General features: G+C 39.7%; 1 protein-coding gene across 1 annotated transcript; it reads left to right on the forward strand.

Moving 5' to 3' along the window:
* The first annotated feature begins 1,960 nt into the window (after nt 1-1,960).
* On the forward strand, nt 1,961-15,898 carry wsb1 (WD repeat and SOCS box containing 1). The gene is made up of 9 exons (XM_062418720.1): nt 1,961-2,341; nt 3,975-4,143; nt 5,947-6,230; nt 7,405-7,536; nt 7,894-7,994; nt 10,662-10,834; nt 11,958-12,071; nt 13,304-13,411; nt 13,653-15,898. The coding sequence occupies exons 1-9, from the start codon at nt 2,302-2,304 to the stop codon at nt 13,813-13,815; spliced, it is 1,284 nt and encodes a 427-aa protein (XP_062274704.1). The 5' UTR covers nt 1,961-2,301; the 3' UTR covers nt 13,816-15,898.
* Nucleotides 15,899-16,161: the final 263 nt, after the last annotated feature.

Genomic DNA, 16,161 nt, shown 5'->3' on the forward strand with positions numbered 1-16,161 from the left:
ACGATCATTTTTAAAATCCAATTCAATTGAATGATGAATTAATAAACAGAGTTTTTAAAAAAAGAGCCAAATTATTATATTTTCTTTTCTGTTGGAGAGCTGTGTTTAAATACATGTGATACCTGAAATGCAATCATTAAATGTCAAAATAGGAAACAAATGAATTGTGAGATGGAATATAACCACCACATAACATGTGAATGGAATTCAAAACAATTTAAAATCCCTTTTCAAAAGAAATGTTATGAATCTGAATTTGGTTACTTAGTAATTAAATAACAGTATAAGAGAATAAATGATTGATTGATGAATATTTTTTTATTGTTTTTGCTTTTTTATGTAAAGCACTATTTGTATATGCAGATTAAATGTATCAATCCAAAATAGTTTTTAAAATTGATTAATTTGTGACTTGATTGTTATTCAACACTGTAAAAGCATCTCATTGTTCTGTTGGCACATTTCTGAATTCATATAAATGAAGCAGATTGAGGAAAACAAATTCCTGGAATGTATTGAACAGTATAAAATGATATATGGGTGGATTTTCTCCTTACATTGTACTTCCCCACATTTTGCATTTCTGCTGAAGAGCACTGAGCAGTTGAAACATCTGGACTGCTGTTGAGAGAAACACTAAGGTGGTGTTGTACAGGTTTAGTTGTGTGTGTGTGAGTGAGTGAGTGATACATGTATATGACCTGAGGTGAAGCCATTTAGCATAGAATTGTTTACTGTGCTCATGATCATCTGATAAGAATCTATGCCACATAGCAGAAACCATAAACTGGGCCTCAAGTGTCCAGCCCTTTTATACTGAGCTCACCTGTGTGTGTGTGTGTGTTGCCATTCTTCACTGCCAAACAGGAAGAAAACATTTGGCATCATTAGATTTGAAATTCTTTTTAAGGAAAACTAAACCTCTGGCTCTAGAACTTTGTTTCTGAAGGTGAAGATTAGATTTGTTTCTCCCCACAGTTGTGTAATGGTTGTTAGTAATTGTTGTATTTGAATTTTTATTTCCACAGAAGTTTTCTTATATGCAAGGAAATGTGTTTGTCATTGAAATAACTGTGTTGTATCTTGTCTGATTTGTTTGTGAATTATATTTGTAAAGATATTAACATGACCATTAAAGTTTTTTCTATGAAGTAAAATTTTTTGACTTTGTCCCTTCTGATAATTAATAAATGGAAAACAATACCGAAAGTAGAAAGCTTCGTTCTTTTTATTGTAAAAATACTAGGATGATGCAAATTGAAATGTGTGGCTATAAATGTCTGTGATTAAAATATTCTAAACTCCTGGTTCTCTTTTTCTAGCTTTTCCAGAACTTGGCCTTTAAACTTTGTAGACTGCATTTAGCATGATCAGTTGTAGTCAGTATCTTACAAAGGCTGTAGGCCTACGTATAAATATTTTCTGGACCTGTGTCAAAATGTAGCTTTAATGTTTCACACCAAAATCTGCACCAAATTAAAGCCACACTGAGCCAAAACAATTATCCCTTGCCATAGACATGGAAAATGAGCTCTGAAAATTGCAATATGTCAGGGTTGACCAACTGATCCAAACAAATGAATCTCAATAACACAAAATCACTCTGACTGCAGATAGAAACCCCCCCCCCCCCCCCCCCCTCTCTCTGACCTGCGAAATCTGCGGACCTGATGATCTGCCCTGACGACCCAAAACACACACAAACATATTTATTTTTACTTGATTACTCGTTTTTTTATGAATCTATCGTGTTGATTTATTTATTACATTGATCTCAGGTGCCTCTGTTGTGAAAAGAGAGAACAAGGAGGAAAAAGTGGAGCAGCAACGACAACAAAGAATAACAAGAAAAAAACAGTAGGGGGCGGTGTTAATAGTATTACCATAGTAACACTGATGACGTGTAAATGAAACCCTCCCCCATTTATATTCGGCCGGCCCACGCCTGAAAATAGCTTGATACCAGCCAGTTAGAAGCCATTACGACACCGCGCTGTGTGCAGAAGACGACAGAAACAAACATAGTAAAACTGTTTTTATCTTATAGAGTATTGTCTTTGAAACAGGAGAAGTCCGTAGTCGAAGAAGTCAAAGGGGGAAAAAAGATATTTACGGAGGTTAAACGACGACTGTATTTTTCACCCGGGACGTCAAGCTTGGCGGAGGGATTTAACAGAGCGTTCTAGACATCGGAAGAGTGAAATCCGCCATCTAAATCCGCTCCAATTGTTTATTTCCATCACATATCTTCGTTTTGCGGTCCGTGCTTGGCTTTTCTCTTAGGTCTCTGTCTTTATTTAGATGGCAAGCTTCCCAGACTCTGTCAACGAAAATGATATAGGTAAGTGGAATTGTATATTCACATATTTCTATTAGGGGTGGGACTCAGCGTGGCGTTATAACGCAGATATAGGCTACATCATTTAATACGGTCTGGAATTCTTAATAAACCCACATTAGCAAGAAAGAATATCACTAAAACAGCTTTACGTTACATTTTCTTCCACAATAAATACAAAGTTGGGCTGTAGAGAGCATTGTTTACTCGTTGAAGCAGCTAACTAGCTTGGCTACCATTTAAATTCATTGTTTTGTAAAATGGTCTCGTATGTTTTTTATTATTATATTTTAGTTAACCGTACATTATTTTCACTTCTGAATGAAGTCAAGCGCCCTGGGGCTTTACAGATAAGTTCACGCATTCCATGTCTGAAGTGGAATGTGTCTAAAATTGCAACCGTTTTGTCATTTATCTTTATGAAATACAGCAGGTTTATTAATGTTTAATTTCGTTAGTTCATTTGTTGCAGTTTGACACTGCTTGTACAATGCTTTAGTACGTTAAAGTGGCTTTCCTTCTGAGTATCTGATGCAAAGCTCAGCCCCTCCCCCACCCAGCAGCAGCAGCAGCCAGTGATTCATAACCTGCCTCTCAAGCTACAGACGTTACTAACAGACGTGCAGACACACTCAACTTTAATGGCCAAGCGCTGTGGAGAAATCAACTGCATTTAAACGAGGGCGATTTAAGACCCTTTTTAGGGGTGCTCAAGTACCCTTAAATTTGATATCTCAGCACCCCTAAAAATAAATACATTATCATTGTTTTTTTCTCTTAAAAAAATTCAAATGGTTTTATTAACTTTGGATAGTTCTGTCATTAATATTGTGTTTCCCTCAGGGTTCATTAACTATCTCAGGGTCCTCTCTGTAGAAATCTGTGGTTATTATACAATATAGTGGAACACTCTACTGTGTATTAATATTTCTTGTTGTAATTTACGTTATACAGTGAAATGAGTCATTTAGCAGGGGGTTTGAACACCTGCATTGCATTGTATGTCACATTCTCATAAAGGTTTGATCCAAGAATCGCCCCTGATATAAACTGCAACCGTGTCTCCTTATTGCATCTGTAATGTTAGCCATGTACTAAATATCAAACTGTAAAGCAAAACGTAACTATCTAACATATGAATTTAAGAAGGGGAATGCGTTATTTTGTCTTTGCCAGAATCTTTACCTTTAATCAGTTGTAATATAAAAAACAAAGCATGTTGTAACCTATCAGCAATGTTTGTGGTAAGTCTTCTGCTATGATGTCCAACACCATATGATATAGAGGGGAATAGTAAGTCAAGGGTTACTTTTCAGAGTAGATCTTACTGTTGTGTTTACATACTCATACAACTCCCCCACAGTGTCATTGTTGTTATTAAGATAGTAACTGAAGGTTTCTTAGAAAGGATTCCACCCACGGTTATTGGACAACTGGTTTGACTTGAACGGCCAATCAGATGTCTGCATCACTGACAAGCCCACTCATAAATTATTGTTTGTTTGTTTGAGTGAAGAGGTTAGCTTGGTATGTTTGGAATTCCTGTGGCTCACAGTGAATAAGCAACAAGCTTTAAGATGTTAATAAGTGATCATGTTGATGAATGCAGCTGAAGTAACTGTGTTGTTTTTTCCAGGTAAGGCTAAGTTCATCGGTGAACTCCTGGTGCCCGTTGCTCCCTTCGACCAGAAGTCTGGGCGCGAGGCTTGGACTGTAGCCTTTGCACCCAATGGTACCTACTTTGCTTGGTCTCAGGGGCATCGCATTGTCAGGCTCGTTCCCTGGCAAAAATGCCTGAAGAACTTGTAAGTATCAGCAGTGGTCACTTACATTTCATGACAGATTTATATAATAGTAAAAGGGAAGAACAAGAGATTTAGATAAAAAAAAAACTAAAACTAAAGACTACATACAATAGATAATAATATACATACACAACTATAAAATATAATTGATCCACCAAAAACTATAGTAGATATCAAACCCTAAATTAAACTACAGCATTCAACTATATGAATCAACTAAATGATTTTTAAAATTTTACTTATATGAAGGTCACAGTCACAGACAATCAACTTAGCATTTCATAATTGTGGTAGCAGCGGTGCAGCAGATGTAATGAAGTCCACGCAGCACGCTGGATGCAAACTAATATTAAGCCTATAGCCTATTCATTATAATGTCGATGGACATAAATTGAGTTCTTTTGCCTTAATAATGATACAATAATACACTAAAAATGGTCGGACTGGGAACCCATACATACATAATGTATCCGCGTTGCATTATGTTGCTTGAAATGACCAAGGCTCAGCTAGTGTTGCCTTTTAAAAATCGTCGATTTCCCGGAATTCCCTGGAAAATTGGCTTCTTTTCTTCTTATTTTCAGTAAAAATATGAATCCCTAGTGCGCATGCGTGAGCAAGTGTACCGTGCCTAAGCACAACTCTTCCAACCGTACCGTACCAGGGAAGTGTACCGTACTCAAGCACGGTACACTTGCACTCACACTAGCCAAATAATCCGTATTTTAGGGGGAAAACGTGCTTGGGCACGGTACGATTGCCTAGTGTGAGTACGCCCTCAGAGACCAGTGCTGTGTTAAAGACAGTTTCTTGGCTTTCTCTGTTAAATGTGCACTGACTAAATCCAGTCCGCAAAACTGAATATTAACCATTCCTGTGGTGGCTTTAGTGTTACTGTCTATATTTTATTCAATTTTAAAACTCACGCAGACTAACTGCACTTTACTGTGTCAGACTCCAGTATGTGTATCTGCAGCTTAGAGCTAAATCACTGGAAATATGTAAACCAGTAAATTCCTGGAGATAAACAGAAGCCTGAACTAGATGTCATTAACATTATGTCACATGTTGACCATGAATTAGCCACACTTTGATAAAGCATTCTTTTATATTTTAATATATAAGCAGATAGGATGAAGTGTGGAAATGTTTGGGTGGCTAACAGATAAGCCGCTGGAGAATGTTTCCACTGGATGTTTCTGCTGTAAAATCAGAAGCTTTATCTGGCTGATCAAACAAAGTAAGACATTCAAAGCAATTCTGACAGATAATGGCCAGCTACAATCTGCATCAAATCAATTCAGGATATCATGCTCATGTTGTGGTGTTTGGTAAATGTGTCCGTAGAACTTTTCTATCAATTTATTAGCCTGAAGTATCTGTGCCTGTATAACACAGGAAGCAGAATATACACACAGAGATGTTCCTCACTGCCAAGGACACGTGGCTCCTATTATCAGCTGCCTTTTTGGCTTAACAGGCTCTTTTCCCTCTCAATAGGGTCTTCTGACCCTCAGAGCCACACTTTGAAATTGTCTGTAGAACAAAAGCTCATTGTTCCCAAACAGCACACCATGACTGTTTGGCTGCTTTTTCTCTGCTGGGGCAAAAACCACAAAACTTCCCAGCTGACCTCATACCTCTGTAACACTGACAATAAGGCTTGCACTGCAGAAAGTCTTTTCTCACTTTCATCTAGAAAAAGAATAACGGTTTATGGTGGGGTAAAAACTTGTTAGTAAATTAGTAAAACTTATATTTTCTAATCATTTACCATTTGTCTACTTGTATTTGGTCTGTTAGCTATACTGGCCAGGATGGAGAGGGCACCAATGCCTCAAGCCCGCGGCGCCTGTCCCGACAGAACAGCGATGGAGGCCAGGTAATACCAGTGGCCAACGAGCCCCGCGAACACACCATCGACTGCGGTGACATTGTCTGGGGTTTGGCCTTCGGCTCCTCGGTACCAGAGAAGCAGAGCCGCTGTGTTAACATCGAGTGGCACCGGTTCAAGTTCGGCCAGGACCAGTTGCTACTGGCAACAGGCCTCAACAATGGTCGCATCAAGATCTGGGATGTTTACACTGGTGAGGACACACTGCAGTCTATTAGAAGTAGTTTCCCTCTTCTGCTTTACCAAGATCTGCTCTAGCTATAATTTACCCATAATGGGTATATATCTAATGTAAACATAACAAGAGAAACATGTCTTTTAGTTAGTTAGAGCAACTTTTTCAAGATACGGTTACTTTATATGTGATGTGTACAGCAGATCGTCATAGGCCTGCTAATGACAGCAGTAGTGGAGCCATGTCGGCTGCTGTAGGAAATGGAAAAGCCAAAAACTGAAGACTGACTGTTTTTGTGTTTGGGGCGGCTGTGGCTCAGGAGGTGGAGCGGTCGTCCTCCAATTGGAAGATTGGTGGTTCGATTCCCGGCTCCTCCAGTCTACATGTCGATGTGTCCTTGGGCAAGACACTTAACCCCTAATTGCTCCCGTTGCTGTGCCAACGGTGTATGAATGTGTGTGAATGGGGTGAATGAGTTGTAGTGTAAAGCGCTTTGAGTGGTCGAAAAGACTAGAAAGGCACTGTATAAGTACAGTCCATTTATTTCTGCTGTGTAATAGGCTCTTAAATCTATCCACATTGAGTAAAAAATGTCCAAAGTTTATCATCGTTATCAACATACATGTGACTGCTATCCAGTATGAAGATAGTTAAATCACCCAGCCTTATCCCAGCTGTGCTGCTGCTCTGTGCATTATGAAACAACCTTTGTGCGTCTTGATTGGGGAAAAAAATAATTTGGATTTTATCTACCTGGGAGCACCGCCTGAATAGAGCCTATGTATGAGAAAGGCTGATAGGCATTTAAATTTAACTGAGTCAGGCTTAGCTTTGAAGGAAAGCCAAGCTTTAGTGTAGGTTATCATTAGGCAGCAAACTGCAGGCCATGTGTTTAGAATAGATCCTAGAAGTACCTGTACTGTACACTGATATATCCACAGTCATGATACTATCAGTGCTAATGCTCTGAGGGAATGTTTCTTTATATTCAGTGATAAAGAGAAGCAGTGCACCTTTTCATGCCAGGCTGTACTCACTTAGTCGTGTTTTTTCTTTCTTGTAGTTGTCTGTTCTAGTTCTGATGAGCCTGTTAACATCATGTATCATGTTCTACACATTCTCAGGAGGTTCTTTCACTGTCTGTTGAGTGGTTCATTCATCATGTATGACTTGCTGATTTTGTTTTTTGCAGGAAAACTTTTGCTGAACCTGATGGATCATACTGATGTAGTGCGAGACTTGACCTTTGCTCCTGATGGCAGCCTCATGCTGGTCTCTGCATCCAGAGATAAGACCCTCCGTGTGTGGGATCTCAAAGATGACGGTATGTAGACCTGCCAAGATTCTTTGTTTGTTTGCACCTTTTATTGTAATGAGGTGAAGGCAGAACTCAGTGACCTTTTGTTTCTTGAACTTAGAGCGTTCTGTTGACTGTAGCCAGCCCACACCAGTATTGAGAAGAAAGAGTGCATACAGTGGGCCAGCTAAAGCCTGGTGTATTTGTGGACATAATATGCAGAAACAGAAGACATGATCTGCTGTACTCAGTGCTGCTTATTCATTTACAGTTGATCAGTTTATAGTTTAACATGTTCTTGTGATATTGTGTGTAATGAATCCATGATAAAGCAGCAGTTAGTGACAGCAGAGTAACTCACAGACAATGTTGTTTGTCTTTCAGGTAACATGGTGAAGGTCTTGCGGGGGCATCAGAACTGGGTGTACTGTAGCGCCTTCTCCCCCGACTCCTCCATCCTTTGCTCAGTGGGTGCTGGCAAAGCAGTACGTACACACGTTCCTCTTTTCTCATGTTGATGTGTTTGCTAGCTACTCTGTGTGCTATTGCTTGTGATCAGTTATGCTCAATGAACCTACAAATGAAAACACTCCCCATCAGCCCTGCCCTCCCAATTCCACTTTAAAACAAACGCTCGGTGTCATGAAAACTTAACCTTCTTGCATTTAGATACTGTTTGGGGTTGTTTGTAGTTGGAGAAAAAAAAGGCTTTTGGTGTTCAGTAGTTTGCATGCAGAGCAGACAACTGTGTTCACTATTGTTTTATAGATGAAGTAACCAAAGAAAAGTTAAACTCATTACAGCAAGGACGTCCTGAAAACACAATTGAAATGACTTAAAGTACAATATTGATGTAAATCTCACGTATTATCAAATGACTGATAAGAAAAATGACTTCTCTTGTTTGTGCAGACATGTTTCTGAATATTGATTCCATAGACTGGCCACCATAAGTTCACTTTATCTATAAATGTTGCAGCTCTAGATCAGACTGAACATGGTGGTCATTGGTAGACATGGTGGTAGCTTTGCCAGGCTGTGTGTGTCCCTACAGTGTGTGTCTTGCTCTTCCTGTCACAGGTGGTGGCAGAGCTCAGTGTGTGATTGGTTTTGAAGGGAGCGCCGCGCTGACATTTTGAGCAGCCGGTGTAAACCGGGGATGCACAGTGCCCAAAGGCCTGGCCAGGGGCAGCCTGGCACCTGACCCGCAAGGTCAATCTGTACGTAGGTGCTGCTCCGTGTCTGTCTACCTCTGCTGTCGCAGTTCCTCTATTAATTTTATTCATTTCAGTTTGAAACTATCATTAAACTGGTGGTTAAGTACTCCTTCTGTCCCCCCACCCCTTCACCCTCTATCTCTCTCCCAAATCCACCTCTGCACCCCACCCCACCCTTATCTTTAAATAGCACTGTCTACCATCTGCACATGCTAGCTTCTCTTTTGTTACTTGGTTAGGATTTCTGTTACTGTCAGTTAAATGTGTCCCATGTAGCTAAATGTAACATTGTAATGCTACTAGTGAAACATTTCAGCCACGTCCCCCACATTCAGTGTTAACAGCTGCCAGTGCTTTTCACCAAACCTGTTTCTAATAGAATGATCATGCAGCTTTCACATTAATTCTAGAAGAAGTGCTTTGTGCCTCTGCAGTGCACTTGTAGCTATAAACAGTCACATTTACATTAGTTTCAGTACATTTCATTGAGGTAATAGAGTATTATGTTGAATACACTGTCACCATGTGATATTTAATTAACAGCAGCTAGCAGCAGACTGGCAACACTGTATATGGACAAAAACAGGAATGTCCTCTGTTCCAACATAATCAACAACAAACATTTATCTGCCAGTGTGGCAGAAAGCCTTCAGAGATCTACGCCCAAAACAGAAAATGTACCCACATTTGGCACTTGACGGGTGTTAATTTCAGACCCTGTATATAAATGTCAGCTGTTGCCTCAAAACAAAAATAATGACAAAATTATTGAGAAAAAAACTGAGCAAAATCCCCAGTGGTTCACAGATTGGCCAATTATTTACTGTTTTTTCCATCTGCAGTTCTTCTGTGGCTTTTTCTTCTTTTCTAAAGAGCATTTGAGCATCTCTGCTTTTGGCAGCAACAGTGGAACAGCAATAAATAACACTGTTTATTTCAGCTGCATTCCTAAATCAGCATTCCTGTGCTGAAAATTAGACATGAGCGACAAAGTGCATAATTCCTGTTTTTAACTGAAATGGGAACCTAAAGGGAAGAATAAACTAAACCATTAGTCTGCATGTTACTGTTATGATTGAATGTAGACCATTAACTGCATTTGTTTGCTCACAAGCAGTGTTAGCAGCACTTCTAACACTAAAGTGATTCAGAGTTTCACAAGTGATATATTAGCAGTTCTCTCATCATGTGTTGCTCTGGAGCAAAGATACTAATACTGAAAATACTGACTATAGATGACTGTTAAAAGAAAAAAGTCTTCAACAGATGATTACTTTTCTACCAGATTGTGTGTGTGAGAGTGTGTATACAGTGTGTGTGTGTGTGTGTGTGTGTATGCATATGTATACTTGCCAAAGGTATGAACCCTTTGGCCATAAAATATTCTTTTCTCTTGCAGTATCTGTCTCTCTTCGTAGGCTTCTGCCGGAGGTGCGAGCCTATTGTAAACACAGTGAACTAAAACTCTGAAAGGGGAAACCAGAGGAGTAACATTATGTTACCTTAAGTTACTACTTGTTTTATTTTCTCTTTTTTTGTGTAGACTTTTTTTGTTAAAATAATAGAAGTATTAATTTAGTGTATATATAATGATATAATGAGAGTATACATTTCAATGATATTGTAGTTAAATACACAACAGAGATATTTTAATGTTAGTTATAATGTTGTAGTCAGTGAAAATATTTGAAGTGTTGCATTTGACTTTTAGCCTTGCTGCTTGTGTAGCATGTGCTCTACTGTTTGTTTGGTCTGGTTTAAAGTTACAAAGCTTTACAATGACACTGAGCATAACATGAGCATAATTCTGATTAATTCCTGCTTAATTTCTAAATAATTGATGTGCATATAGTAATGATAGCAGTAAGATAATATATATCTATATTCTCTCCTAATCATTCCATAGACTATAACAGTCCTCTCTTCACGTTGCAGGTGTTCCTATGGAACATGGATAAGTACACGTTGATGAGGAAGCTGGAGGGACACCATAATGATGTGGTGTCTTGTGAGTTTTCACCAGATGGGGCGATGTTGGCCACCGCCTCTTATGACACACGCGTCATCGTGTGGGACCACCACAAGGGCACCATTCTGCTGGAGCTGGGGTAAGACCTGGATAACTCAACAGCACCACTGTTAAAGGAAAATAAACATATAGTGGAGACTTCAGTGCTTTAGACTTAATAAACTTGTTTTCTTTTGTGCCAAGGAACTCCATTGTTAAACTCATCAATGAGCCACATTGTTGCAGTGGATGCAACTGAAAATAGTCCACAACAAATGCACTAACACTTTCTAAAGTACAATGTTTTAGATAATGTCAGAAACGATGATACTATATATTTATGAACGGCCCTCATTAGGAATCAGTGGACCTGGGGCTGTAGGCCCAGTAACAGCTACATCAAGTAACCCTCCAACTAAGGCTGCTCAATTAATTGAAATTTGATCGTGATTACGATTTTGGGTCCAAACGATCTATTTTTTGTCGGGACCGACTATTTTTTGTCATTTTCCTGCAAAAAGCATGCGTATTTCCGTCCGTCCCAGCATGCACTGTACACCATAGCTGCCAACACTCCCGTTTTTCCCGGGTTTCTCACGTATTTTAGACCTATGTCCCGCCGCCCTCCCGTTTTGTCTTTTCTCCCGGGAATCTCCCGTAATTTTACAAGCCCCAACTTTGTTTGTTAATAATATTGAGAAGCGCACAATAACAAAGGTTTTATTTTGAAAGCTTAGACAGGAAGCCGCCACAGCTCCATTAGTTTGACAGAAGCTGAAACACACAGCGAAATGTTTTTAGCTGTCAATAAAAGTGCACAGTTTCCAGCCTGCGTCAGACAAGGCTGAGTTTACTGACTAATTATTAAAACCAGGATGTTGTGTGAACTATCGTCATCTTAACCCGCTCGGTCAGCACTAATATCTCTGCACATTTTCTGCTGTGTGTTGCGTTAAGCGGCAGATAAAAGGCTGCTGCTTGGAGAGAAAATTAATTAAGTCGAATGGACAAGAAATGCAGCATGTTTCTAAAGTTTAGAAAAAAATCGTTTTAATAATCGTGATTTCAACTTTGACCCAAATAATCATGATTATGATTTTATCCATAATCGAGCAGCCCTACCTCCAACTGTCCACTTCAATTTAAAGTAGATTTAAAGTTGAATGGTTTGAGCTGCTTTCTTCTGATGCTGTTATTAAACTGTCACTCTATTCTTCCTCCAGCCATCTCTTCCCTCCTCCATCACCCATTTTTGCTGGAGGGGCAAATGACCGCTGGGTTCGCTCTGTGAGCTTCTGCCCTGATGGCCGCCACATTGCCAGCATTACTGATGACAGGTAAGACCACTAATGTTTAACATTTCTTAATGTCTTTGTATCCTGTAGTCTCTGTTTTTCTTTCATTACTTTCCCTGTATCCTCTGTGGTTAGTGGAGCATAAACGTCTCGTGACTCAATGAATGTTTGGTCAGCAGCTTTTCTTTCTCGACAACATTTTTAGAGGAACCACAGACAGTGTTGTTGTTGGAAAATAGAATCTGTTACATGAATATAGATACAGTGTTGAAATACTGACCTTCAGAATTCAGAAGTCCAAATTATAAACAGTCAGTAACTTCAGTGTGAGCCTCCAAAAACACGTGTTGAGCTGTGTGTGATGTTTGCTCACTGAAGCAGTGTGTGTCATGTAGCAGTTCACACGGCTAATATGTAAACACTAGAGTGCAGCAGAAAAGCTTCACTGTTTGCTGCAGTTTGTTTTTCAGTCTCACAACCAGTCATGAGTTTTAATGGGACTTGAGAGCACAGAGCTACTGTATACTGGTTTGTTTGGATGGGTCCCATGACTATCACAAGGTAGCTGTTAATCACTGTGAGCGCTGGCTGAGAGCTGAGCTGTTGGTAGAAAACATGTTGGAAAAAGAAGCTCCACAAAATGGTGGCTGGAGGGGAAAAAAGCATGTCAATGCAGCACTCCTACTAGAGGCTGCACATGGAAAACACTGCTTTCACTAGGTTTGGTTCAGCACTGTAAGTTCATGTGATTGTCAGTACTGTAAAAATAGAAAATATAACTAATCAACAGATAATAGAAAGTATTAGCGACTTTTTGCTGCCTATAGAAAAAGATATATTGACAACTACTGGCCAGAATGCCATGAAATGCATTTATATTCTGGTGCCCCCTTTTTTTGAAGGTTAAGTAAAAGGGGTCAACATCATATTCTGACTTTAAGTGCCTTGTAGGAATCCACAAGCACACATATGGGACAACGCAAGCATGAAAAATGTCATGTCCTCTAAACTTACTGAGTTATTACAGCAGACATACTGGTATCATTTATACTCTCATTTAAACCCTGATGACATCATCAGCCAGTGTTTGCCATCTGAGTTTTCAGAAGTTCATAGAAATTGAGACAAATGACTTTCTTACATTTTGTAATGGATGTAAACTGCAGTTGTGCTGCTTTTTGTGCATTTAACAGTAACAATAGAAAGGTAGTCCACTGTGTTCCATGCAGCCTGATTCCTGACAGCAGTGTCCTTGTGTTTGTGTCTCTGTTCAGGCTGGTTCGTTTCTGGAGCATCGAGGAAAGAGCTCCTCAGGCCATCGCCTCTCTCTCTAATGGCCTCTGCTGTGCCTTCTCCTCTGAAGGAAGTGTCCTTGCTGCTGGGTAAGACATTAGTACATTCTCAGACACACACATTAAAAAACTTCTGTCATATATTACTGTCACCTGCATTATAACCTTCAAGGAAACCTGTTTGCTTGTCACACATGCATTCTTAACCCTTTTTCAAATTTTCCACTGACCTCACTTGTGTGAGTATGTAATGTACAGTGTTGTGTGTAGCTCATATTTCTACTACAGTTTGTTGTGTCATCATTCTTAAAGAGCTGCATGTGTTTTGCAGGACTCGTGATGGTGGTGTGCACTTCTGGGAAAGTCCTCGTAGCATTGCCAGTCTGCAGCACATGAGCAGGATGGCTCTCCGCCGGGTGATGACCACAGAGCAGGTGGAGACTCTGGCCATTCCCACGCCACTCCGCGACTACCTAACCTATAAAGTCATCTAATCCCCCATCCACCCAGCCCCCACTGCCCCTGCTGCAGCATGCTGCTGGAAAACCAATGAATCCCTCACAAACATTTTTTTAGAGAACTCTGTTGAAAGGACAAACGAAACCAATCTGGACATGAGGACAAGAGGTTAATTTTACTGATGCCCCAGAGCCACGTTCCTATCCCCCCCCCAACCACATCCTCACACAGCAGGATGTTGTGTTGTTTTGTACATATTTATTTTTTGTTAGTGCTTTAGTAAAGGAGTTTGCTGAGGCCAGCACACAATCCATACCTGTAAGGTCAAGTTATTTCTGGGGCCTCCTGCCCCTTCACCACATCAGTGTGGTACCTGAAAGTGTTCTGCTCCAGCTCTTCACCAAGTTCACTAAACTCCTCCTCTTCTTCTTCTTTTCCTCTGACTTGAAATGGCTTTTGCACTTAATATAAGAAGCTTTGCGGTTGTGCTTGCTGTTACTGTCAGATTTTCAGTTTGTAAGTGTGTGAGCTAAAGGGAAGAGACGCATGGGACGTAAGGGTTTAAAGGATGCAGGGTTTTTGAAGGCCAACACTAAGATCTTTGGACTACTGATACTGTGGACTTACTTTTCTTTAATTCTGATCTTAACAATCCAAGCAGCCAGTGTTCTCACACATTGTGAATATTTTTTTCTTAAACAGTATTTACAGCACAATCAAATGTCCTGGACTTTTTTAATGTGGCTTAGCAGCAGATGTTATTTCCAATATAAAAACACTTGCCAGATTTATCAGCAGTTCAAGTACAGTGTGTAACGTAGCTATCATTCAGCTCAATGTCAGCATCATATAGTTTTTATACAATCAGACTCCACAAACTAGCTTGACGTTCAGCCTAGAAATCGCTCCTAATATCCACTGCAGCTTACATTATTCAAGCCCTGACATGATGCAGCAACAGTGCACCCAAAACATGTCTGACTGGCAACATAATGGCAACAGTGTGTGTGTGTGTGTGTGTGTGTGTGTGTGTGTGTGTGTGTGTGTGTGTGTGTGTGTGTGTGTGTGTGTGTGTGTGTGTGTGTGTGTGTGTGTGTGTGTGTGTGTGTGTGTGTGTGTGTGTGTGTGTGTGTGTGTGTGTGTGCGCGCGCATGTGTTCCCTATAAAGCCTTGAGATGAACGTTGTCAATGATCTCACACTAAAGCAAAGCCCATCTGCTGCTTCACTGCTATCTATATTTAAACCTGTAAAAAAAACCTGTATACACAATTCCATGTGATATGTATGTACATACAAAACTGTATCATGTCTGTAAACATATCAAAGTCTAGCTTTTTTTTTTGGTCACGTTCTGATGAACATTTGTATTTTTGTATTTGTATTTCATTTTGTTCTCCTTTTAAATGTGAAAATGTCTACAAATAACTACAGCTGTCTTACTGCTAAAGCTCAGAAAGATATTCCATTTCTCTGTGCAGGTCTGACTAAGACTGTAGCATTGAATGCTCCTGTGCCCTGTCACACTTTGCTCTGTGTTGAAATGACTGCGAGCAAAGCCAGCAACCTCGAAAGTAACATTTTTCCTCTGATAAACAAATGAGACCAAGTGACTGCCAGCCTCTGTCATCTGGTGTCAAAGACCTTCATGTTCACTGTATTTGAGATAGAAATCTGCACATGATAATCCACAGTGACTCTTAAGAAATCTTCAGTTTCTTGATTGTCATTTTCAGTTTGTATGTTGGTGAGAGGAGATAAGAAGAAGGGAAAACAAGCTCTGAGTGTTCTGTTTGTGTCTGTGTAGGCAGGTGAGTGCAGAGCAGCTGCAATAAGTTCTCTGACAGTCAGTGCTAATGCCAAAGGTTTCCCTGTGTGATAGTCTGTGAATGGTCAGGCTCTCATACTCCTCCGCTGATAGATGATGTCTCACAAATAGGCTGCAGTGCTTTGTTCTCCATACAGAACCTTAACCATTGTGATTGGAAAAACACAGTCCTGCCTCAGTTGGATGCAGTATGAATCGCTAAATATATCAAATATATATGAATGTATACATTTCCTTTTTTTGGTCATGTTTTTTTTGTTGTGTTTGTAGTTTCAATAAAGGCTTTTTAACAAAACAATGGGATTATTGTTGTATGAGAGAGAACAGTGGCTCCTCACATAGTAAACTACTTTTTCCAAAAGACTTAAAACCCCTGACATGTTTTGAATTCTTGAGTATTTGGCTGTAGCCTTTAATACTTGGATGTAATATGCAACAATTAAAGGTAATATTTGAAGAATTTATTTCTCAGACAGGTAAGCAGCATACACCTCATAACCCTTACCTGGGTTACAGATAGTCAAATGGTCAGTCACATGATCAACAACTCTACCT

The sequence above is a fragment of the Scomber scombrus genome, chromosome 5 (genome assembly GCF_963691925.1).
Source record: "Scomber scombrus chromosome 5, fScoSco1.1, whole genome shotgun sequence".
NCBI lineage: Eukaryota > Metazoa > Chordata > Actinopteri > Scombriformes > Scombridae > Scomber > Scomber scombrus.

What these genes read in the sequence shown, in the direction of transcription:
- wsb1 (XM_062418720.1), top strand. Translation starts at nt 2,302, where the DNA reads ATGGCAAGCTTCCCAGACTCTGTCAACGAAAATGATATAG. An exon ending in GTGGGATCTCAAAGATGACG is followed by an intron (nt 7,537 to 7,893) that starts GTATGTAGACCT and finishes TTTGTCTTTCAG; the next exon opens with GTAACATGGTGAAGGTCTTG. An exon ending in GCCAGCATTACTGATGACAG is followed by an intron (nt 12,072 to 13,303) that starts GTAAGACCACTA and finishes GTCTCTGTTCAG; the next exon opens with GCTGGTTCGTTTCTGGAGCA.